At 37.6% G+C, this 26975-nt stretch overlaps 1 protein-coding gene across 4 annotated transcripts in view; it reads left to right on the top strand.

Annotated features, from left to right (window-relative positions):
• Positions 1-277: 277 nt before the first annotated feature.
• The window catches only part of SUPT3H (SPT3 homolog, SAGA and STAGA complex component), a 278056-nt gene continuing 251358 nt past the window's right edge, over positions 278-26975 (top strand). The window contains exons 1-2 of one of the 4 annotated variants that reach the window (XM_037391833.1): positions 278-620; positions 11154-11248. In XM_037391833.1, the coding sequence (XP_037247730.1) occupies positions 11154-11248 (95 nt within the window). In that variant the 5' untranslated portion in view covers positions 278-620. Of the gene's footprint in view, positions 621-992; positions 1204-11153; positions 11249-26975 lie in introns of those variants that run through there. The other 3 variants (XM_037391836.1, XM_037391835.1, XM_037391832.1) reach the window with 3 other exon arrangements.

Here is a 26975-nt window from a genome sequence, read left to right on the forward strand (position 1 = left end):
CCTCTTATCGCCACCCGCCAGCAACGCCCGGGCGCTGAGGGGGACAGCCGGCGCCCACGGCCGCCCGCGCCCTTCCCTCAGCCGCCGGGCAGCACCTGCGCGCGACAGCGGCGGCGGCGGGGAGGAAGCGGCGGGCGGCCCCGCCCCGCGCTGGCTCCACCCCTCGCCCTGGGAGGCCGCGGCTGCCACACAGCAGATGGAGGCGGCGGCGCGCCGCGGCCGCTGTGTGGCGGAACCGGCCCCTCCCCGCCGCGGGCGGCGCCATTTTACCCCCCCTCGCAGCCTGCGCGCCTCGGCGTTGGAGCTGCGGCTGCCGTGGCGGCGGCGGGGGGGAGAGACAGAGCGAGAGGCCGCCGTTTCGCCTCCCCCTCGTTTCTTGCCTCGGTCCAGGCACGCGTGGAGGGGAAGGGACGAGGTTCAGTTCCTGCCCCTCGCTTTTCCCCTTTCGGATAAGCCGCACACGGGGTGTGTGTGTGGGGGGGAACCTGGGCACCACCGAGCCAGGCTGCTCCTACCCTCCCTCCCTCTTCCTTCCTTCCTCCCCTGCACATCTCAGCCGCCTCCTCCTCATCCATCCATCCATCCATCCATCCACCCGTCCCCGGGGGTGAGCCTTTTGAGTGAGTCACCAGCGAGGGCACGCAATTAAGACAATATATCGCTGTTAACTAAGGCTGCTCGGTTTTTTTGGGGCCTTCAGAAATAATTAACCTCGCGGGTTCCAGTCGGCGGTACCTGTGAGGCGCCGCTTGGCGGGAGGGGCCGGGGGGGGTGCCTGTGGGCGCGGGGGGTTCTAGCTCCATCTGTCTCGGTGGTTTTGCCGCCCCGGGGGTCGCGCCGGCCGGGGGCGAGCGGTGGCCGCGGGGGTGCGTGGACGGCTTCCCCCCGCCACCCAAAGCGGGCTCCGCTCCGCTGCCGGAGCCCAGATGCGGAGGAGCGGCCCTGCCTTGCACCAGGCAGCCGTGCTGCTTGGGACCCGGCCGCCGGCTGGCCCCCGGCTCGGCAGCCCCCTGGCCGGGCGGTTTTGGGGGGAAGCCCAAGACCCGGGGCTGGGAGGTTGCAGCGACCCGCTCTTCCCATGTTTTGCTCTTGTGTTGGTTTGCTCGTGCCCTGCGCTGGTGTTACACGTGTTGGACCCAGCCCTGTCTGTGGTGTTGCCTTGCTACTAATGCTGAAGGTTGTTTTGAGAACTTTTATTTGATGGTAGGTTTAAAATCATGTGATGTAGACCAGGCTTTGGCCTGCAGTATGCTGTGTGCTGTTGGGTGTTGTTAATTTCTGCTTGTTGCTCTGATGCTGTGAAATGTCAGTGGTTTGCACTTTTTCTCTGGAGAAAGTGGATTTTACACATTTTGCACAAACAGGCTTGGTGTCTTATTAATAGGAATCCTGGAATATTCCTTGTAGAAACTTTTAATCCTTACGGAAATTACTGGCAAATGGTAAAAACCTAGGAATAACAGCTTATTAACAAATAAAAACCTAGGAATAGTGCAGAATACTTCTCTGTGTAGGCTTCAAGTGGTTTTGCCACTTACTAACTCTGTTTTTATACATTCTATGTAGAGATCAACTGCTTAGAAGTTCCTAGAAGTTATACAAATGAATGCTTTGTGGTCTATGAATGCAAAGCACAATATACATGCAAAATGCTTATTACTGTGTATGAGAAGGGGAGGTAGGAACCTGATGTTGTGGACAACCAAGTTTGCTGTATGGCATCACTATTAATGATTTATTGCGAGACATTTGATTTCCTAAGTGAATCTGTTTCAAGGTTTGCAGTGGTGTTGGTGATATGCTTAAATTTTTTTTTTTGAGGCCTTTGATCTAACTCCCACATCATTCTCTATCTTGGTACAGGCCTCTCTCCCTTTGGCTTACAACGCTGCACCCTGTACAGCACTAACTTACTTGGCAGTGTGCAGTGCACCCTCCCTTTCTCCCTTTTTGCCTATCTTTTTTCATTGTTGGCCACACCCAAGTGGCATGGAAGGCAGCATCAGTCTTTCTGTTAACTTTGGTGGACTTTGCACAGCCTCTGATTTGCATGTTACCTACAGGCAAATCAGATTTTACTTTGATTCCTTTTTGTCCTGTGTATTTTACTGTAATAGATGGGGATGCTGATGTTAAAAGTAGCATTTCAACTGTAGCAGCATTCATTTATGGTTTTCTGAAAGCCCCGTCTCTGAGTCGTTGGAAAATATTACTTTTCATTTAGATAAAGAAATTCTTAGCAGTGATGGTTCTGAAGAAAATCTTGAGGTCTAACCAGAATGTGCAAAAAGACAGGAGGAAAAAATCATGTCTCTGAGAAATAAACAAGAAATCTTTCGATGCTTTACTGGCATTTTACTCATGATTTTCAATTATATGGATTTGGAAACATTGCTTAAGATTTAACAGGATTCAGTAGCCTTTAGATTATTTGCTAAGCCTCTGAGTGTCATAACCAACTGAATTACTCTCATGGGCTCAGTTCTGAATAACATAGAATGGAGCTGTCTGAAACTTGATTAGTCAATTAGTAACTTGTCAGCATAAGCAAGCTGTAATTTAGTAAGCTACAAGTGTTTTAAGAATTACTTACATATAATAGTCTAGAGCAACACTGAACATTGTTCATGTTGTTATTGCTGTTCTGATGTGATGCCCTCAAGCAATGAGACCAGCTAGACAGTGTATTTCTAGGTCATTATTGCAAGGGTGTTTTAAGGCATGAGGCCAAACCCAAGCAGTGTAATTATACTGTAGAAACTACTGGAGTTGACGCTCTCGTTGAAATTGTGAAATATCCAAATGTGTAGACAAAGTATATAAAGAAAAGGAAACTAGTTAGGCCTATGTTCTCATGGAACCAGGCAGTAGTGACTCAGTTATGAGCCTATCTGAAGCTGATCAGAAAACTGCATGTCAAATGCATTGAAAATGATATTTATTAGATCTGTAATCTGTGTTTCAGGTACTTGACATTCATAGTGCTACATGTAATCACTATTCATTTGAAGTAATCTTAGTAAGTATGCATTTGCAAGCTAGCACAGAATAAATTTATATTTATAAATAATTGTTGGCTTTTCTTTACCACTGTATTTTGCATATGTTTGAAGCTTTACCTTTCATTACAATCAGATATTCACAGAGTCGACTGCAAAGTTTCTAGTTCACACAGCTGTTTAAACTGTTACAGGAGAAGGAATAGTAATGGTAAAAAGAGACCAAGAGGTTGTATGAAGGAGATGATTTTAAGCACCTAGGTATTGGTGCAATTCTTGCTAGCATCTCTCAGGTAAACCATAAGAATTTCCAATATGGCTCTCCAGTATTAAGTACTTTTAAAAATTGTGCTTAAGTAGCAAAGAGAAACGTGTGTTTTCAAGTAAACAAGAATGCGTTTTAGCAGGAACCTATTGGACGTTACCCGTGACCGTGAGATCCCTGAAAGGGGTTGGTGTCTTAGATGTTACTGACTTACTGTTAGACCTACTTCTTAAGAGCTAGTTTGCATGGGTGTAATGTATATCAAAGCTGTGACTGTTTTTTCTGTAGTTTTCCTTGTGTTAGGTGGTATGCAAATAAGCAGCAATGGAGGTAGATGTTTTCTGCTCTAGAGAATTTAGACATGATGGCAAGCAGCGATTTCAGAAAGGAGAGGAACAGTTCAACAACAAGAATTGGAGAAAATTCTTACACTCTCAGCTATGTATCTGGCTAATTTCTTGATTAGGAATTTTTGTTACAGACATCGGTACCCTAATTTGAAGGCAACAAATGGGGCAAAGTAGGAAATGCCTGGTATGCTAGAATGTTCGGTTGAGGTCAGGGTGGAATTATGTTATGGGATGGTCTTAATTGTATTTCAGATAGTGAACTAAACATAGTCCAGGGTGATGTGAAAGGAGGAGGACTGATGTAATCAGCGTGATAGGTTGGGAAGATAATCCTATCCTGAAAGGAGCTGAACAGATGAAGGCAGGTGAAAGTCTAGAAAGTATAGTTTAAAGCTAATGCTAAGAAGAGGGCAAATTTGGTTGTGCTTTACAGAGAATCAAACTGCATTTAGTTAAGGCTTAAATTTTAAATTACTTTAGATAGAATGAGAGGTACATGGGAACTATGATGACTAACGGATTTGCTGGTTGGCAAATAAGTGCTAAAGCATACTGGCAGAACTAACTTGACACCAGCATATTCATATAAGAATGTTTTACTCTTCAGAAAAAGCAAAATACTGAGTAAGTTACAGTTTGGGGTCTGTTCATCTTTGCATACTGGAGTTGAGTATGTGAATTCCTAATTACTTGAAGCGAATGTGCTACGTTGCACATCTATACAATTATTAAATAACTGGTATGGAAGATTCAGAATACTACTAAAATAAAGTGCTTTTTAAAAATAACTGCTAGTGCAAACAAAGTTTTGGTTACAGGACTCATTCTGGAAACTTTGCTGTTAGTTACAGGTTGTCTAGCCTATAGGCTGTTTTGTTAATGTGTTTTAAGGAAGGAGGAAGAAATTAATTGGTGCTTAATTTGTACTGCCACTACCAAATGTGGCATGGAGTTCTGCAAAAAGTGCTGCACGTTCAGAGAGAGGAGGGCATGTATATTAGATTCCTTTTCCCTGCTCTCTTGGTTAAAAATAAATCACTTCTGGGGAAGGACAGAGCTCTGATTAGACTCCAGTTAGAAACTCTGAGAGAAGTGTTTGTAAACATCTCCAGATGTGGAGGCCTACCTCACATGTAAGATTATGCTGTATGTTTCTCAGTCTCAAATAAAATAGTCATATCTGTGTATTAATAGCCTTGCAGTAATCCAGACCATTCTGTGGTCTGTTTCAGAAGCTTAAATAACTGTCATGTTTAACTTCTGGATGGGCATATAATACCTTGAAGTGCGAGGACATGCAGAGTCATTTCCAGTAAAATACAGCGGTTGTTATGCAGAATAGAGTCAGAAGGCTGTGCTTTAGTGCGTAGCTGGTTAGTGACTTTTCTTTCCCTGCAAAGTCAGTGAGTTGTGCTTGTTTACTGCTTTCATTTAAGGTCTTGAGTAAAATTAATGCACAAATATACCTTCTTAGGAGATACAATAATCCTTAATGTTCATTTCTGTATCTCTAGGGGTGTCTAACGGGGCAGTTTTAAAGATAAAATCAGTAAGATGCATTTTATTCTTTGGATCAAAGTCTGTACCTACATGTATTTGAAAACTTGTTTTACCCTTTGTTATCAGACTTGCATGTTTCTTCTGTAACTTCTAAATGGGAATGAATGACTGAAATACCTTATAAATGGAGAGGGGTAAATGATGCTCAGTTGTATTCCTTATATTCGTGTGGGCTTTCCAAGCATGTTTCTTTCCAAGAAAGAGTGTCATGGTTGAAGATGAGATGCTTATTTATCTGGGTGGTGAAAGCTGGGCGGTGCAGTGGCAGCTATAAATGAGTATTTCTTTCTGGTATTCACTTTAAAGTAAAACTGTCCTAAGCATCTAGTTTATCAGGTAATAAATGGAAGCAGCAGTAGCAGATGTAATGTGTTATCCTTAGCATGAATAGTGCATGCATTCCACTTCGTGATACTTTGTTAATTAATTAAAAAATGAAAGAAAGCTGAGATTACATCCCTAGCTTTGAACAATATTACTGTGTGCAGACTGTACGCAGATGTGTCACTGCCTGCTTACAGATTGCTTCTTATCCTGGATTGGGTCTGGCTGTTACTTGAGAGTTTGTGCCTTTTCTTTATCTGCTTAGCTTTTAAGAGGCTATGTTTAGGCAATATGGAAGATACTCATCTTACTGCTTATAAGAAAAGCCATTTCATAATTGTTAGACAAGAAGCTGTTTTTATTTTTTTTTGGCCTGAACAGGTTAAAGGACAACAAAGGAGTTTCATTATATATTTTGAATCATTAATTTGTCATAAAATCTAAGTTATCTATGCATTGTGCTTATCTGAGGCCCTTTAAAGTGTTTCTAGTTCCAGCGTGCTTGAACAGCTCAGGAAAACTTAAGGACTTCATACTTTGTTTTAATTTTCAGTTATTCCATGCTACTGAGGAAGTGGGTGATCAGCAAAACAATATGTGTACTCTAGTATTCAGTTATGGGTTATTGTTTTTTTTAAACTTTTTAAATAATTTTGAGCATAAACTTAGAAACCCAGCCTTGCATGTATTTGACAGGGTTTATGGTTGTGTTTTTGTTCTTTAAAAGAAATGCACTAACAAAAATCTGTTTCCTGTAGTTAATCAAGTTATATATCCAATGCTAGAAGACTGTTACCTTATACTCTTGTCTGCTGGTGAGGCCACGCATGTAGTATACTTAGTGGTAACAGACTAGTTAATCTAATTACTCTGCAGTAGAGGGTGTGAAACAAAAGCATTCATTTTAATTTTGTGTTAATTCGTAGATATCTTGGCTTTTATTTCCTTCCTGTTTTGTTTGGATTTATATAAATGAAAATGTCAGTCTTTAAATCTTTGCATGGTTTCAGGTTATATGCAAAATGTATTTATGAAAGCAAGAAAAGAGGACTGATGCAGTAACCACATTAGATGTATGTTTGAATTAAGTCATCACAGTAAATTCTACTGTAGTGTATTATTTAATTTAAAATTTATGCAGGGACACTGCTGTTTTGTTTTTTTTCTCTCCTAATTTACACTTTCTTTGGACTATAACAGAGATGACAGATAAAATCTGTGAGGATCCACTTTTCTTTTAACTGACCCAGTTTAGACGTGTCTTTTTTTTTTTTTCTTCTGTGAAATGAAAGCTGTAGTAATATTAATGTTTGCTGTTCCTGATTGAGTTTAGATCCAGCTATTAAGCAGATATATTGGAGAACTGCTCTGTGGTGACAGATCTGGCTGCACCTTTCTGCTAGATCCTCGTGACATTTTGGCAGCGGTGGCTGGTGAAAGTATTTGAGTAGAATTTCGAAAGACTGAGTAGTTGACTGTGTGTATGTGTATATATATTTATTTTAAGAGTCCTTATGTATGTCCCAAATGATATGAAGTGGCTTGGAGATTTGCTGCTGTACAGTTACTGGCTAAATGTGTAGCCTGTATATTAAATTTAAGTCTTAAGAGCAGTAGAATTTCAATTTTTATACATCTTTCAGCTGGAGCTTGACTAAATAGATAGGTTATGCAGATCACCCACTGATTGTACAAACATGAGTGTGAGTCAGTATTGCTTGGTAATCTCGGAGTGGATATGGATATGAGATGAAAGTCTGCCCAGGTATCTTACTTTGGTGAGAAGGATGGGCCTAATCTCGATGAGAAATGACTTACAACTAGTTTCCCTCAACTGAGAACTCTTTTGTTCTGATTCATATGGAACAAGTACTGTTTTCTGTTGTGCCTAATGCAAAAGACATTAGGTTACAGAAGATGCTTTTAGATATTTATATTAATGATTATATATGCCTTTTAATGTGGATTTATTATACATTTGATTACAGTATTTTACCTACGGGAAAAGAGAGTTTGTAAAAGCTGGACCTCTTTGGATAGGAACTCATAATTACTAGTCCAAATAGTGTTAATCAGAAGTTATCTTCTCCTTGCTAGGGTTCATGATTAAAATACAGCATGTTGAAATAATCTGTGACTTAATCTGAACATCTGAATTCATTTTGCGGAATATGGCAAACAGCTGCATTTCAGTTTGGAGCTAAAACAAATACAGTATATTGACCCACTGAAGGTTACAGTAGGCTTTTCAGTTCCATGCTAACTGTACTTATTGAAGAAAATTGATTTGAGAGTGCTTCTGCTTTTGAATGACTTTTTTTTTTTTTTTTTTTTTTTTTTAAGTCCGGAAGAAAGGAAATGGAACATACGGACAATGGGACTTTGATGTGTAAAGAAGTTAATTATCTAAACCATCAAACAAAACATGAGCTGTGGAAGTAATTATTGTAAAGGGTCTGATGAAACTTGACAAGCTGTTGGTTTTTTTATGTCAAGAAAATGCTGTACACCTGCTTGATTTGAAAGTTAAATCGTTTGGTTGCAATAGGAAGACCAAGTTTTTAGTGAAGCCCTAGCTGATCAGCTCAAACCTACTGATACTTTCAGGTGTATAGCCCTTCAAGTTTTTTTTTTTAATTAAATTGTTCTTTGCCACTTGAGGGGCAGGAATCTTCAAAAAGTATTTGCACCAGAACACACATGAATCAGAAAACTTATGCTGTGAGGAGGCAACTGTGGAATAATATGCCATGTTTTTTGGGAATTTTGGGAGAAGGCTTCAGAAGTTAACAGAACCTCATGGATAAAGCAAAATGTCTGCTATGGATGTTCAAAGAAAATACCCATATGCTTTAAATGATATAGTTAGTTTAAAAAAAACAACACAAAAACAAAAACCCAAACACAACCTAAAACTAAAAACCCCCTTAAATATTTTTACATTATTCAGTTTTGAAACTTTAAGGCACATATGATTGGTATGTTTCAGGATTTTTTTTTTCTACAGCTGTTTTAGCAAGTATTAACTGAGGTGTTTCCCTAACTACTTTCTTTAGGGTCTGGGTAAAATACAGAATTTACAGTGTATTAATTTGTATTTAGAAATATTGGTACTGTGGTATCGGATATAAATATATAGCTGCGAAAATGAATCTTAATTAGTACCAATCAAATAATGAACAGTAAAATACATATAAACTTCCAGATTGTTGGGCTGTTCCTGTATGTAGATACCACTGCAGATTCTTCTTTGCTCCCTTACATGTGGATGTAAAGCTTTCCTAGAAATCCTCCATCAAGTTCCTTCATGTTAGGATGTTTCTACTTTTTTCTTTCTTTTTTTTAAACTTACTGATTTGACTGTTGAAATTATCTGACACTGGTAACTGCTGATTGTGGCAGCACCTTGCCAACACTTAAGCCTGGTGTGTAAGTACTCATGTGACTAAAATCAGACTTCAATGGGAGTAAACTTGTCATTGAAGTTACACATGTGCATAAGTGCTTGCAGGATGGGGACCTAAATTAGAATCTGCTTGAACATGAACAGAAGTCTGAAAATCTGCTTTCAAGCATTAATAAAAAGTAAACTTAGGACACCAAGTTGTTGGGGAGTGTTGACCCGCTGTAGGGCAGGAGGCTGTGCAGGGGGATCTGGGCAGGCTGGATCCATGGGCTGAAGCCAACTGTATGAGGTTCAACCAGGCTCAGTGCCGGGTCCTGCCCCTGGGTCACAGCAACCCCAGGCAGCGCTACAGGCTGGGGGCAGGGGGCTGGGAAGGTGCCTGGTGGGAAAGGGCCTGGGGGTGCTGGTCAGCAGCCGGCTGGGCATGAGCCAGCTGTGTGCCCAGGTGGCCCAGGTGGCCATCAGCATCCTGGCTGGTATCCGAAAGAGTGTGGCCATCAGGAGCAGGGCAGTGCCCGTCCCCCTGCGCTGGGCACTGGTGAGGCCGCCCCTGGACCCCTGTGTTCAGCTTTGGGCCCCTCACTGCAGGGGGACGTGGAGGGGCTGGAGCGTGTCCAGAGCCGGGCAGGGGCTGGGGCAGGGGCTGGGGCACAGGGCTGATGAGGAGCGGCTGAGGGACCTGGGGGGGTTCAGCCTGGGGAAGAGGAGGCTCAGGGGGGACCTTACTGCCTTCTGGAACTACCTGAAAGGAGGTTGTAGACAGGTGGAGGTCAGTCTCTTTTCTGAAGTAGCAAATGATAGAAAAGAGGAAACAACTTCAAGTTGTGCCAGAGGAAGTTTAGATTGGATATTAGGACAAATGTCTTCAGTGAAAGGGTGGTCAAGCATTGAACAGGCTGCCCAGGGAGGTGGCTGGAGGTGTTTAAAAAGTGCATATATGTGGCACTTGGAGACGTGGTTTAGGGGTGGACTTGGCAGTCCTGGGTTAATGGTTGGACTTGATGATCCTAAAGGTCTTTTTCCAACCTAAACGAATATATGTAAATGCATAAACTTCTTATTTTCATTGTTCATCCATATGCTGTTACATCACTAGCCTTTGAAAACACTAATTCTTTTGTTAGTTTTTGAAGGTATCTATTCTGCCTAAAGTATTATGTTTTCTTAAATGAAAGTATTATTTGTGATTGATTGCAGTGCTTTTAATGGCATTTAATATAAATCTGGTCATGTACTTTTAGATTTTTTTGGTTTTGGAAAGTAATCTATCTTACATTTAACATTTAAAAGTGGAGGAAGGTAGGCTCTCTGTAGAGGCCTTACAGCAAAGTAAACTATATTCCAGGTTTGCATTGTCATTACTACTGCTACTACTCCAAGTACAAGAGATGAGCAGTACAACTCAACTTTTACTACTGTGTGGCAAACTAGAAGAGGAAGAAATGTAGTGGGAATATATCCTGTTTATCCGGAGACAGCATGTGCAGTTCTTAAAAAATATCTTGAAGGGAAAAATGAAACTCTCTATTTTATATTTATGGATTTTTCATTTGTCAGTCTGTTAGTATATTAAGTGATGTAAAAAACATGTTTAAAGGCATTAGACTTCCCTTTTAGAGGAAAATGTAGTTGTGTTAATTACGTCGTAGAATAGAAGTAGAACTGTCCTGGCTTTGGTTTGAAGCTTTTGATGAGAAATTTATTTATAAAAGCTAGTATCTTCAGTCATACAAGTATTATGATGATGTTCAGGTCCCACTTTTTCTAATGCATTTCAGTTTTGAAGACTTAAGTAATATGTTTATGTAAAACAAGCTTCTTTTCTAAAACACCAGCTTTATCTGGCTTTTTCTGTGATTTGATTTTACTCTTCTTCGTCTCGGTGGAGACAGTATGGATGTGGTTTACTAGTGCTTAGGATAGTGCAAGAATATAAGAGTATGTTTTGCATGGCAAGATACTGGTGCCTAAGAATACCATGTATTCCAGAGTAACAGTGTTTTTATCCTAATGCTTTTTCATTCATGTTGCTAGGGTACTCCTAAATGGTATTTTCAGAAATAATGCATGTTTCTAATACTTTGGTTACAGTAAACATCAACTCTATTATGTTTTCTGCAGTGTCCTAGGCTTCTTTTTGCATGCAGAGCCTTTACATTCAAGTCTACTCTAAATAGCTTTTATTTCCTTTTGAATATGAAACATAAAATGTAAGTATTGTAAGTGTTATTATTTCTTTGTTTACTCAGATGAGCAACACTGTGGCTAGCCCGATGTCAACAGTTTCTTCTTCAGGCAGTGGAAGAAAATCTACAAGCTTTACACCTGAGTTGCAAAGTATGATGTAAGTCAAAATACCTAGTAATTTCTGCATTTGGTATGCATCTTTTAGGTGGCTATGGTTTCTTAGGATGTGTGTGTAATGCTGATGGGGGAAAGAACAAGTATTAGTGGTAGAATTGTTAGTGTTTTACTTCTGATTTGTAAAACTTTTTCAGAGGTGATTTGGATAAATAAAAAAAATTCCTATATCGAAAGGAGAGAAAAATCCTACTGAGCAAAGAAATTTTTAATACTACTTTAGAAGTCTTGCAGACCTGTATTTCTCAGTCCTTCATCAAAGAAAGCTAAGCTTCCTGTTGTTATATATACTTATTTAAATAAATATTTTGTATTAACATCTTTCAGTGCTAATACAGAAAGGTAGACTGCTGAGATCATAATATTGCTGATGAAATTAAGATATGGAACACTTGTAAATGACTGGGTTTTGGCAGATAGGAAGTGGTTTGAAAGATAAGTTATTTATTGTAAATTAACAGCAAATTTCTTAAAACCCCAGTTCCAAGCTGTGATACTATATGATATTTGCAGCTTACAACTTCTGAAACCTTCAGTGTTGTTTCGACAGGTGGGTTTTGTCAGTGTTAAAGATACTTCCATAATTAGAAGGAATCCTTCTGTAGAAGTCTTTATCTTTACTGGTAACCCAACTACACTGGGCTGACTGCAAATCTTCATTTTGTAGAAAAGCAACACGTTCATCAAGAAGTTTGACCTACCACTAGACAGCATTCCCCCCCCCCCCCCCCCCCCTTCTCTGCATATCCAAGACACTGTACTGTCAGTATGGGGGTGGGGTGGGTGGGAAGTAATGAGCTTGTTTCTGTTTGGATTCATGCTCCTGATTTATCAAACGCTATAAAGTATTTTCAGCCTAGAGCTAAAAGAAATCGTAACCTCTAAAGCTGCAGATAGACTTGAGCCACTACAGCCTAGCTCTCTAAATCATACATTTTTTAAAAAAATAAATAATTTTGAATGTTACTTATGGAGTAGGGGCGAGGATGCATATTTGCCAGTTGCTGAGGTCAGCTACACATAAAAGGGAGCTTTGCTTTATGAAATCTTGCAAAAATGTCTTAAAGGATTCTTCCCTGTATCCATTTGTCAGAGTTGAAAATGAAATTGAGAAAGCTAGTCCCAGAGTACTGAGACATAAATCCATGGTTTCAAAAGATAGTGGTAATTATTGGCTCCTTTCACTGAAGTGTTGGCTCTGGAAGATTGTCCAGGGTATTGTTTAAGATAAGATGGAGGAGGGTGGACTTAAATGGGAGTTTTGGGCTACTGATCTCTACTTTGAGTATTTTCAATGATCTTGCTGGTAATTTTTTACTGTGTTGCTTTTTTTTTTTCATAAATTTTGAATCGGCTATATATAAATCAATTACAGCGTCCACCTTCTGACCCATAGATGGATAACTATGTTGTAATGACAGGGAAATTTTATTTATTAAAATTATAGATGTGTCCTGACTGTTACCATGATATTATCCTTTTGACCATTTTTCTGTAGGTCATTAATTGTTGAGTATCTATTAATTTGTTTGCATGTGGCTTTTTGTACATGTACAAATGAAAATTTTTAGATAGTTTTATATGAAATGTTCCACACTCTTTCTTCCCCTTTCCATAGTGTTAGAGCTGAAGATTAGGACAGGATGAAAGTTAAAGCTTTATTTTTATAAATATGTATAAATCTACAGTCTTTTTCCTGCCAGCTGCCTTCCATGACTGTAAAGAAGTTAAAATTTCAAGCCTCCACAGATAGTAATTACCTGCATAAAACCTGCATTTGGCTTTTTAATGTAATGGAAATATTTAACATTTTGGTATTGCTGTATCACACTAGATATGCTCTTTGTTTTCACTTTTGCACTTCTGAAGGAGTTAATTTAAGGAGGAAGAAGGTGGTTTAGGTCACTTCAGGCTACATTTTAACTGCTTTGGTTGTTTTATCTTGGTCAGTTATGGACTTGACAACAGTTATATAAGAAAAATACTAAGTCTTCATGTTGTGTGCCAAGTCCCCAACCTTCCCTGCTCTCTCGCGCTCAGCCTGTTCATAATAGTCCTCTCTGGCTCCTTGCTGCTATGAGGATACGAGATTTTAAGCAGGTTAAATGGTGGTGAGAATAATGCTGTCTTGCTTGTCCTGTCATGTGTTGTAGACTGACTGTCATGTGACAATTTCTGATTTGCTCTACAGACAGTAGATAGGAAAGGAATTACTTGCCTCTCAAATTCTACAAAGTTCCCTGTCCAAAAGTAGAAGATGCAATTTATTTTCAGTTAAATGTCCAAAGAGACCACTAGATTGTTGTTAAGTGGAGCATAGGATGCATGCCACTGGAGTATTTTTCAGTATAATGCAAATGAGATAACAAACTGTTTCCTGTGCATTGTATATTCTAAAGTAGATGAGTACTTTTTTTCAAATGCAGTGGTTTGCTGCACCGAGTTCTCTTCAGATAGAAAAACATTAGCTCTCTTCTTCAGGAGAGTTCTATTCAGTTATTGTTCACATCTATTATAGTCATCTGCACTGGAAAATGTAAGTGTTGTTCTTGGTGGAGAAAATAACTGTAACTGTGTTTAAAAAACAAAAGAGCAGTCGTGAAGTTTGGAGTGAAAGAAGCTTCTGCATTAATTTGGATCAGTATCTGGGGAGCCTGCATTTTATTTAATTGTGGACTTCCTGATAAAGTATTTTGAAACTTCCCTCCCCGCCAGTATACACACGATTCTGTCAGAATGTAGAAGTTATTGTTGGCCATATAAATGGAAGAAATGGACGTTTTCCTTTTGCTTCAGAACTGCTGCAGTTATACTTTGAAAGCTATGCAAACAGATCTTCTGTGCTTCGGAGTAACAGATTTCACAGTTTCATTAAACTAGCAGGAACTGAGGAAATTCCTTGAATGTAATGAGCACATTGAAACTTGCCTTTTTATTGTTTCCTGGAAAAAAGGGGAGACTTTTGAAATGATGGAATGCCAGGGATGAGCCATGGGGAGAGAAAAAAGACAGCTGTTTCTTTTAGCCAGGACTGGAAAATGAAGCTATTCCTTTAAGGGAACTTTCCAGGCTCTGACAAAACTTGATGTTTTTTATAAACTACATAATTTAGGAAGTTACAGATTCTCCCATTTAGGCAATTTATAATAAATCCATACTGACTTCTTAAGATCCTGGGAAACAGTAAAGGCTGGAGCATTACAGTGCAAAAAAGGTAACAACCTTCTTAAAAGAAAACAAAGACTATATCTGCATAGTATGTTATTGTGAAGTTCAGTAGGATCACTAATTTCCTATGGATTGTTACCCATATCGAATAATATGAAGAGTAACTTCAACTTGTTGGGTCTTTCTCAACAACAAAAAAGGTGTGCAGCAAGAAGATGAACTTGTGAGAAATAAGTCCTACAGGGACATTGGGTGCTAATGTGCTGTTGTTAAAAAATGGGCTGTGGGATTTTAGGGACTTAAAAGACAGAAGGAATGCAGAGAAACTATCTTTTTGAAGTGGAATATCCAATCCTGTTATAACCCAGTAGCGAGATCTGGAAGTCTGTGGATAACAGTGCCTCACAGTCTAAAGGTGGTATCTTTGATTAGTTTATAATTTACATCACTTGTTTTCAGTCGGGGTTTGATTCCCTGGAATGCTTAAATTTATATGTAAAGTTTGTGAGTAATCCCATTTAAGATGCGGAGGTTATTCATATGCTGCATCTGTTATGTATGCTACACCTAATTTTTAAACCACAGCACTGGAGAATGAGCTCAATCCTTTCGAAGAATTGCGAATTGCATGTTTATGATAAATAAAAAAAAATATTTTTGAGCTTATTTGAGAAGGCAGGAAATGTATGAATCTTGAAATCGTAAAATACTGCAGAAAAGATGTACTATTTTTCATAGCATACATATATGTTTACTTTTTTAATAATAAAATAATTCTGTTTTTCCATTAAAAGTATTTAAAATATTTACTTGGATTTGAAGAAATTTTTTTGTTTGTCAGGAAAAAAATCCATTCTGTGTGACATCTAATGCCTTCGTAAATAGTATTAACTATAGCTGGTGATAGTACTTAATGTGCTGATTATCTTAAGAGGAATACAGAGTTAGATAACAGTATCAGGCTGTCACAGATCACCCAAACATGTCATTTTACAGTACATTGCTTTTTATGTGGATATGTTTGGTTTTTAATTAAGACCTTTTTGCTATTTATTTTAAATTCATTCAAAAGAACATACTACTATGTAGGATTTGCTTTGACGCCTACATCCTTTATTTGTGTTTGGATATTTTATTATGTTACCATCAAACTTAGTGGTAGGTGTTAATAATTCAAAAAGTTTACCACACATCTAGTGCGTTTTGGTGAAATTTGTTTTACATAGCTTCATTTGGCTGATCTACAACCTGTTTCCAAACTAAGTGATAACCCTAGGTCAGTTGTACTTAAATCATAGTTCTGCCTGTTAGATTCACAACCATGATGATGTAGCCATTAAAATTCATAATTTGGTTGATATAATCTATTTTTAAATCTAAATATTACTTATAGAGCAAATTTCTGGAAACCATGACAGTAGAAACACTTGTGTTGAACAACTTGCAGATGAAGAGTGTTTTTTTCCACCCTCAGTAAAATATCTTGATTTCTCTAAGCTATTTCAACTATTTACAGAAATACTAATTACTGTGATCTGAAGTTAACTGAGTAGTTGCTTTTATTGATTCAGTGCATTTTTTTCCCCCTGAAAACTCACACACAGAGGGAACAGAGGCCATAGTCAAGGTTAGTTGAAGTTATCAACAGAATACTTTTACAAATCATGTGAGCAAAACTTTCCAATGGCAAATATATTTTAGACTAGTATGAATCAAATGCTTCAGTTTTCTGTACCTTACAACTTGATCCTGAGGTGACCAAGTGTTTAGCTTTCCATGTTTCAGTAATTTTAAGAAAGCTAAACATTTGTAGGATGTGAATCTTTGATTTGTATTGTATTAAGTACAATTGTATTAGTTAAACTTCTTCAATATTTGCCCATTCAGACTGACTAGTAGAGAGCAGTTCTAGAACTCTGGTCACTCATGGAGTGTTTAGGTTGAGCATACTTTTATTTTAGACTCACGGGCATTGCATGGGATTTTTTCTTTCCTATATACAATGTGGTCTTATAAAATCTACTCTTTTTATTATCTGTTGCAACCTTGTCAATCAAATAAGTTACTTTCAGAGGTTTTTCTACTAAGGATTTATCATCCATTCTGAGATGACAACACCTTAAGGAACAATACTCTAAATTTTTGAATGTGAAGTGAAATCATCAAAAGTATGATCTCTGATGGATCTTTTCTCCAACGGATGTATTTTGATAACCACTGCTGACTTGAGTTGGATTACAGTTTGTTCAGCACTGAATGCCCTGTCAGATGTCGCTGATTTCTTTTAGTATTGGACGTAAATTTTTGAACACAGAAATGCAAATTGTGTTTGATAATAACAGTGCTTATGTGTGCTAAAATAGTGTTTTGTTATCAGTTGGGAAGTAAGGGAATTTTTTGCTCACTGCTGAAGAAATGCACGTCATACGTAACGGTAAAGAAATGTAGTGGTTCATACAGCTGTGCTTTACCAGCTTGGCTTGTGTTTGTATTAATCCTGTTTCAAATATCATAATAATTGTAATCAAAGTACTTGGTGTCACTCAGATTATATGATAACTAAAAAAAGTATGCAACATGCATTTTGTGCTGTTTGCAAGACATAATTTACTGTTGAATGATTTGCCTAAAGTGTTTTATTATATGCTTCAGTAAGATAACTTTTAAAATACACTCTCTCTGATTTCTAGCTCTTGCCCAAAAACTTTGTTGTTCTTTTTAGCTGTTACAGTCAGCCTGCTGCTTGGTTTTTGGTAAACAAACATCTAATTTTGTTATCAGTCTTCAAAACACAAATGGATGTTTTAATGTCTCTCTGAAAATGGGTTTTGTTGCTGGTAAATCCAGTTTGCAGTTGTTAAACCATGGCCTTGATTATTTTGTGGTTTTATGATATTTTTTTTTCTGTTCTACCCAAATGTCTAAGTTTGACTCACCCTTGTGAGGCAGGTATAAGCATAAAAATGAGAGTTGCCTTTCCCCTTGTCCCAGGTTCCTCATGAGGTTTCCCCTCATGCCAGATTCAGTTTTTTCCCAGGAAGAACAGACTTTTTAGTGTTGGTTTTCGTATGTCTTGGGTTTCTTGGAACGCAGAGCAGATGCAGACCCTGATTCTATTTGAAACAAGTAAATGATTAGAGTGATGAGGAAGCTATGCTGAACAGTCTAGATTGTTTTGAGTAAAAAGATCCAGAATTTATCTAGCATGCAACACAATGAGTGTATGCTTGAGTTGTATTTAATGATTTAGCTTATCTTACTGTATGATGAGGTATGGTAGTACTCACATTAACCCTATTATGACTCGTACCTTATGGCTTCAGTTGGTTGTATGTACCCTCTTCACTTTGAAATTGATCAGTAAAATCATCTGACTTTGGATAACTTGTTTGGAATGATAGTGGAAGAAAACAACAGTAATGACCTGGCTGAGGGAGCACTTTGGTTAACCAAACTGTAATTTGGGATTGTAAAGAATTTCTCTATTCTGTCCCATACTTGTTTACCATATTTGAACCCAGAATTGTGCTGAGATTGCATTGTTCAAAAATAACCAGTATAGCCTACTGAGCTGAACTGCTCTGCAAACATGCATAGAAGACTTGCCCCCCTCCGCCCTTTAGTAGAGAGACAACAGAAGGGCAGTGGCAGCAGATTTGGTACTTGTTTATCGGATTGTGTGTTGCTTTTTTTCATCTAGCTCATTAAATACAGCAGGCAAGAGTGGTATGAAATAGTTCTGCTCTTAAGTTTTCCTTTATAGGTGGGATAGAGTACAGGAAGGACATTCATTAGAGAGAGAAATTACTACAGCTCTTTCTGCTGCTGCTGTGATATTTTTAAGCTTTTAAAGGCAGAGTCTCTTCTGTGTATGGTGCTTAGTGCAACAGGATTTTGCTGAGGAGGCCTGATGGGGTTCGCACAACTGGTAATAAAAGATGCAAGAGCTGAAAATGGAGTGAGTTTTGAAAGCTATTTGAAAACTCATTCTTTCAGGCTACCACATTTCTGTACTGCATTTTAAAGTGTAGTTATTTTAGACCTCCCTTTTTTAATCCTGCAGTTTCACTTTACCTTTCAGTAGCAGAGGTCACTTGAAAGACAGCCTGAACCTTGGCCTTATTAGTGTCAAACATCCTGTCTGAAATACACTCCTCCTATCTCTTGCTTCTCTCTTTTTTGTTTTGTTGGGGTTTTTTTTGTGTGTGTGTGGTTTTTTTTTTTTGTTGTTGTTGTTGGGTATCCTGTCCCTACTTCTGAAGGGGGCAAAAGGTGATGAAGGATCTTAATTAACATATGGAGTAGTACCTGGGCAGTCTTTTACATAGAGCAAATAAATTGCTCTATGTATAGAGTCTCTTTACAGACATAGGAAAGAACATTCCTGTAACTAGTTTCAAAATTACGTTTGTATTCAGAAACTTTTAAAAAGAAACACATCAAGGGTGTTTTTATGAGGAAAGACAGAGATTTATCTGGGCAACAGTTTTTACTATGAATAAAATTAACTGAAGTTTAGCATGACTCTGGGTTATGTGTATCTTGTATTTCTGCTCTGCTAGTACTACATTTTTCTCTTGCTAGTTCAGAGTTAATGTAGGTTTTGCAGTTAATCTGTGAAATCAGTTTTGATTAGTATGAGAAGAGCTCTTCCAAGGTTATGATTCATACAGTTTTACTCAATTTGTTCTGAGTTGCATGCAACTTCTCAGGTATATCCTGTATTTGAAATTTGTTTTGAATTGAAATATTTTAAGATATACGGTACCAGGATTTCGAGCTCAGATTCCCAAAACTTTGTTTCAGGTTTTGACAAGTTGCTTTAAAATATCATTAATACCTAAGCAAAAGATTTTAAAACTTCGAAATTATCTGTTCTACTTAAGTGAAGACTTACATATGTTGTAACCAAATACTGATCAAACTGTAAACTAATACATGAATCAAGTTCAGCATTTTCTACTTCTTTTCCCCAGTGTAATAAATTGTAATACATTAGTTCTAGTGGGCTGAACCTGAAAATCCAGTTTAACTACAGTTATGACTGTAACAGGCAGATGTGTATGTTCTTAACTGTTGAAGTCTTTAAACTGCAGGTGCCTGCATGACTTGCAATCTCAGTTTATTTGTTTTAGTCATGTTTAATTTGACAGCACAGATTGTATTTTTATGTGTCTGTGTGCGGTGTTGTTATAGGACACTATTGATCCATACAGAACAGTAGGGAGGTAGACTCTATAATTAGTGATGACTCTTCCATTCTTCTGAAGTCATTGTGCCCAGTGGAATTATTTCCAATGTTATCAGATAAATTATTGAAAATTAACAATTAGAATATATGTTAAGTGACCAGACTTAGAAGAAGTAGAAGGAAACAGCAGATTGCACTGCATCCTAGGTAGCTAACTCAGAGTGTCTTTCTCTTCTAGGTCCTATTTCTGGCTCATTCAGATATCCGCTCCCTGGCTTTGGAGCGCAATACTTACACCCACCCCCCACCCCCTCCAAGGCACAAAGCCTGTATAATCCTTCCCAGGTTTTGCTGGATTGATGGTAAAGTCTGCCTCCCCTGGTACATGGCTGTCTCTTTGGAGGTACAAGGTAGCCCTTAGTGGTTAGGGAAATGTGTTTATGTGTTTTTCTCTATCATTGTGAGTTCAACATAGTAATTTAAACCATGACGTTCTCCCTAAATTGGTCTGTAAGGTGATTAGTTTATCCTCAAATCCCACACTGGCTCTGGGACTTACAATGGAATAACTTCTCCTCTTGCATAGTTTCTAGCACTCTACAAAAATGTGACACCATTTTTTTTACATATAACTACGTGTATAAATGGTTTTATCATACTCTTGATTTCCATCAGATTACTTACTCTTCCAATTTAATTATATATTTAACAGATATAGATAACAAATATATAGTACACTGCATATTAAATATCACTGTCTCTTTCTATTACTAAGTTGATTTTTAAATCTCATAGATCAGCATTGGATCTTTTTGTGTGTTTCTGTAGGACCTTCTATAATGATGCACTAAGGTGTTGCAGCGGTTAGAAGGGAACCCACCCTCTCCTCCATACCTCCTGTGGCTGTGAAATAGCTGCGTACTTTTTCTTCTAGCTTGGCTGTAGAAATGGGAAGTAATATTTTAGCAGCTGTGATATAACTGGATGGAAGAAATGTCAATAAGACTAATGGCTAAGTTGGAGGTAGGTAAAGAAAGGACAAGGAGAATACTCTAATGGCATGTGTGAGGTTATTCTACAAAATCATATTGGCAGTTTTTTAATGTTGGCAATGATGAGCTTTCTTAGTTTCAAAAAAACACCACTACACAGAACATGTAGTTTGTTCTTAAAGCTTTCTTTTTTTCTTTTTTTTATTTTTTAAACAAAATGCTGAGCACACAACTTGTTTGCTCTCCTGATTTGGTGACTTTTTTTTCTGCTGCAGTTTTTGAACAGAAAGCTATAAGCACTTTATGGTGTTAAAAAGCAGCAGCTTCTGACCTAATGTACCCTTGTCTGAACGATAATGTTACTTTGTTACTTATTTTTAGCTCAGATTGTTTTTCTCCCCTTTCCCCCAACATGATTTGTACAACTTTTAGAAAATTGAGTAGTTGTGGTTTTGAATCATCCTCTTTTTCTAGACAGAATGAGTATTTCTGAAGAAGCACTAGCTTGCTTATGAGTGGATCTTTTTCTTACTTAAAAAGGCAACAGCCATGACACAGCTTTACCCCCTAAAAAAAGAAATACTATAGACCCTTAGTAGGCTGTATTGTGACCCTGGAAGGAACAATGTCTTAAGTACTGTTGTTTGTGCTTTTGGTGAAGCACAGCAAGATAGTATAAACATCTGATATGTACACACCAATAATAAAAAAAGAAAAGACAAAAAACCTTAAAGGAATAAAGTTGAATTTCACAAAGTATAAATAAATGTAACTGGCCATTTCAAGTGCCGGTGAATACAAATAATTATTTTCATGGCAAACTATTTTTTTCCTATTAAAAATTAACACTTTTGTATTAGAAAAGGTTCCTGCTAATTCTATAAATAAGGTAGCTCCCTTCTAAACAAAGCTTGTAGCTTTTAGTTGTGTAGTTGTTATATTCTGAATTAATTCATAGGAAATCGAGACCCTGAGGAGCAGACCCATGCTTTTTTTGTGTGCTCATATTATATGAGTTTTCATTTAAATGGGTATACATTCATTCTCAACAGTTTGGCAGTATTTCTGGACCAGTTAAATAATACTACTATAGAATGGAATAATAGAAAAATTTAGGTTGGAAGGGACTTCTGAAGATCATTTGGTTCAACCTAACCTGCTTCAGACCTTAGATCAGGTTGCTCCACAACTATATGAGAAAAATGTGTTTTTATTTTACAGTCTCCTTTGTTTAACTGCTATAGCCTACAGTAGTAAACTGCTTTTTCCAATATAGCTAAGCTAGTGTAATTACTCTGGAAAAACTTTTAAATGTAGACTAGACCTTAATATCAAGCAGCATCTAAAATTACTAAATAATATTTAATTTTGAATTTCTGGAAAGTCCTTTTAACTAGCCAAGTTGAGGAGAAAATATATAGTCCTCATGGAAGGTATGTTTCAGTGTGGTTTAATATGTGACTCCATACCTATGACTACTTTTTCTGCTAGACCGCAAAGCTACTGCAAATCTATATTTTAAAATGTAGACATCAGCGTACTTCTGCATATTTCCCTGAAAAAATATGATTTAATGTTATAACACCCAAACACTTAGTATTATGTGTTTCCAATTTTTGAGGAACTTGAACAAAAAATCAGTAATTACTGTTTTACAGACCTGCTTCTCAATTATGATAAAATATTGTAACTGTTAAACTGTTACTGTTAAAACCAGAGTTTATTTTATATGCATGTTACAGTGCTGAAAGCTGCTATGAAGGAGTGGTTGGTTTTTTTTTTTTCAAGTAAGGAGTTTGAGTGATCTTGGAGACTTGATAAAGTATTGGAAAACATGAAAAACATGCCCTTCTATTCCTCCCTCTTTTTAGGAAAAAAAGTATTCATGTTCTAATTAAACTCTGTCTGTTTCTGTCCATGTGTTTATAAGCTTGTATACAATCATAACACATTGCTGACTTCCAGTTAATATTAATCTGCTTGTCTAGCTATCTAGGAAGAAACAGAGGAGTAAAAACGTTAGCATACAGGAAGAGGTTGATGTGAGAGTGAATTTTCTTAACATCCCTCTACCCCTCAGAAAAGCTACCTGAGGAAGTCAGTGTTTTGTTCCTCTCCTAGTAACTGTATATTGGATGCCTAACTGTGTAGTTGGCAGATTAGTTGCAGCCAGATCTGTCTTTCATCTAATAATTTGATAAGGCAGTTCAGTCAATAGGAGCGAAGGCTGCAGAGTAATTTTTTTCTTGATTTACAGTCTTGGTGATGAGGACTTCACTGTGGTATACTGGATAGTATAAAAAATTACTGTGTGGTATTTCTTGTTGGGTGTTTCTCTTTGTAATGTATGCATGTTTGTGTATATGTTTACAGAGTTTAGAGGAGAGAAAAAACATCTTAGTTGCAGTGTGCTGATATAAGGGGGTGATTATTGACTAAGACTTTAAAACATCATCCGTATACATTGTGTGACTGAGAACCATAGAATTGAGGATGGCTTCATATTACAAGCTCTGATGTAGGAGAAACCAGTTTTCTCTATATTAGCTACTAGGAGGGAATGTAACCTTTTTCCAGATGGTCATAGTAGTCTCTTGCTTTGTTCTTTATGCACAAAAATATTGTTGTTACCTGTTTAACTTCCTAAGCCTCTGCTGATGCCCCAGTAATTCAGATTTTGCTTTTGACAGTGGACAGAACAGTTGTGTGAATTTTATGTAACTATGAAAAATGTAATACAAATAATGTAATTAAATTTAACCGTATGCAAATTAACTTTAAAAAACATGGAGGTATAAATGCTGATTGTCCCTGAATGGGATGTGTTAGAGAGTTATGGAAATGCTACTGAACTTGGACTAGGCACTTCTAGGTCTGTTTATGCCTACTGAATTGAAATTGTGAGTAGGTAGCCCTGTGATGTGAATACTGAACACCTACTAAACTGATCCAGCTTTAATACATGTTGGAACAGGGCTAGATATATATCTGGTGCCTCGCTAGAGAAAGGCTCAGTATCTAGATAGTGAACTTCTGTATTCTTTGTTCCTCTATTAAATGCTAATTATATTCCTTCAAGAATGAGACTGTCTTTTGGAAAGGAGTGTATTAAAACCAGGTCTGCCTGTGAGTTTGCACTGGCAGGATCTTCTACTCCACCTGCCCAGGTAGGACCCTTCACATACAACTCTAGTTATGTGCCCAGTGCTGACTTTTAAAGTGTCAGCTCAGTATCTGTTGGGTCCTGCTATGGTTCACATGACTGAAAAGATAAGTGCTCAATTTATAGAAGGAAAGGTTAAACTCTAGGGGTTCTTTCTAATGAAGTCTAGAATTATTTTTGAAAAAACACTAGAGTGTTTTTGTATACAAAGTCAAGTATCTTTCTGGAACTGGGGTTAGGATGTCAATATTTATCTTTGAATTCTTAAGAGAGATAAAAATACAAAAAAAAAAAAAAGCTGGTGATTTGGGCTTTTGAATTTTTAGTTTAATCTGGAAAAATAGACCAAAACTTTGAAAATTGCTTTTTTAAATATGGATTGAGGAACTAGATATGGGGCACTTGATCTTTTTTAAAAAAGAGACTATTCTATGCAGCAACATAGGGTTTGAGGGAAAGATATTAATTGATGTATCATTATGATACTTTTGAAACAAGGAAGTCATAACACACTTCTATGAGTTGAAAACTGAGGCCCTGGGCAGAAACTGCTGGACACCATTTAGTGTTAATGGAGACCTTTGTCTTATCTGCTTTAATAAAGCTTTGTCCAGTCTGATGTAGTGATAGTGTTGCCAACAGAAAAACCAGACATCCTTGCAGATCTCAAACATATTTCACTATTTTTTTCATTCTCACCCAAGGGAAGAGAATAGTCTTACTCAAGAGAAGTAAAGCAGGAAGTAGACTTTTTTTGCATCGTTATTTGTTACGTGTAAGCTTGCCATGTGGCTTTCCATGCATGCCACATGTTTCTTGTATAAGCATCTACTACAAAAGGCAAGTGTTGGTAGCTAGTATCACTAACAATTCACATGCACTAGACTGAAAAGCTAACATCTTCTCCAGCTGATGATAGCTGTCATAGCTGTTTTGGTAGTCTTTTGTTGCTTTAAATGGGGATTGATAAAAACATGAAGAACAGCTGCAGCTACTTTAATACTACAAGGGAGGTAATATGCTTGTATTTGTTTTTGTTATTGGTGAAAGACTCATTTCTTTCTTGTTGTAGGATGAAAACAAAGATATTGGGAATATTTTACTATTGATCATAAGAACATAATTATCACTCGTGCACTTGAGAAATTCAAAGAGCAGTCCCTCTATTACAGCCAAAGATAGAGAAAAAAAATCATTGCAGGGAATTTTAAACTTAAAACCCAAAATAAATGGTTTTTGGACTGAAGGAATGAGTAGGTGTCAGCACGCTTTAAAACTGCAGTTTATTTTTTGTGCCTAGAACAGCAGTTAGATTTTAAATTACTGAAGGTTTTTGGATATGCTTGCTTATAATTTATGCATGTGTAAGTGGTCTTTGTTTTTTGCCAAATGGAAAGGCAAAGTATTTTCTTCTGAGAGGTAGTGATGAGCTGGTGCAGTCTTTCCTTTCACCTTGTCAGTATGTCTTTGTCATATGCCTCAGTTCTGTTCTTTTGAGACTATTTGTAGAGGGATCTGTGTGATTGTCTTCATATCTTAACCTTAGGGCTTGGCATGATCAGTCTCGGGTTATGAATTAAGAGTCATGTCTTCTAAGTCTTGGTCAAGACCTCTGTCTTAAAGTAATCCTCTTGATTGATAAGCCAAAGTAGGGTGGACTAAATTCAAATGTCCTTAGAGTTGAAAGGCTAGAAAGTAATTTATCTGCAAAGCTATCACTTTTCAGAAATCTTTACTACTTAAAATTTACCAGGAATAGTCCTTTAACAAAGATGAAACACACTTTTTTTTTTTTTTTGCAGGACTTTTAAAACCTATCTGAACTTAGTACGGCACCACTCTGCAGTGAATTCCATTAGTTGAGTCCTCCAGCCATTTCTGCTATATGACTGTAAAAAAAAAGCAGCTGTAAACATGACTTAACTAGTTAAAATGACAGTTCAGCTGTTATCTGTTACTGAAGCAGGACAAACCTACCAAGTAACTTTTTGCTGAGTTTTTGCAGTTTTCTCTTAATAATGCATAATGTAAACAAAAAAAAAGTATCCACTGTTCAGTATATTCTTACAATTAGGATATGCACTTTTTTATTTTGTCTCCCCGTTTTTGTTTGCAGAGTCAGTGTTTGGATGCTTTAAAACTTGACTGATGTTATCTTGCAGAAATTTAAATATTTAAAAAGTGGAAGTGATTCCTATTGTCGTTTGATTTTATTATTGTAATTACAAATTAAAAATGAGTTGTGTGCATCACTTATCAAAAACAGTAATAGAAACTGGGAACATTTTATATGCACTTTATATGTTGTGGACAGACTTTGAGCAGATTATTTGGATGATTTCAGATTGAGTAGGGTATTAGCACTGGCTTTAGGAATGAGATACAGGTAGTTGTGTGTGTACTTAAGTGTTTTGCTGAGTAAGGCCTATTTATTTATATATAAAACCTGTCACTGAAGTCTAGAGATACCAGGACTCATGAAAATCCAACCTGGCAAGTCATATTGTGGCACAGATGGCATAGTTATAACCTAGCCATGGAATACTAAATTGTTCACACTGTCTTGACACCTCTTTTGCTTCTGACTTCTATGTCTTTTACTGCAAGACCAGGAAAAAGTTGATCACCAGTCTCTTTATACTGACTAATCCAGTACCTTTAACTTTTTGACATTGATTATAGTTTCTAAACCTTACTAACATCTTATTTTCCACCAGCGTTTGAGATTCCACCCCCTACCCAAGATGGTGTCTAGAAGGGGAAAAAGGTAGAAAAGAAAGTTTTCCTGGTGAGCTCTTCTCATCAGTAAGATGTGCAGAAGCAATCTACTTTTTCTGTATATGGCAGGCCTGATAGCATCTGTGAGAATGAGTTGAATACCTGCCACCAGTTTAGTTTTAACCCTTTTTAACGTACAGATTTTCTTCAAATTTGCCATTCTTTAGAAAGTTATTCACCTTTATTTAAACAGCTGATTTGCTAAGTCTGCATTTTTACACTTGTCTGTTTAATCCTGTTGGTTTTGGGTTTTCTCTAATTGACCAAGACTATCACGTTCTCTTCAAATATTTGCGTGTCATCCAGATTGATGTCATAGTAAATTGTGATAAATATGGTTCCTGTTCTCTCATCTGGACTGAGAATATTAACCTAAACAAAACTGAGCATAGTGTGTCTCTGTGGGTCTCTTAAAATA

This window comes from Falco rusticolus, chromosome 6, assembly GCF_015220075.1.
Source record: "Falco rusticolus isolate bFalRus1 chromosome 6, bFalRus1.pri, whole genome shotgun sequence".
Classification (NCBI taxonomy): Eukaryota; Metazoa; Chordata; class Aves; order Falconiformes; family Falconidae; genus Falco; species Falco rusticolus.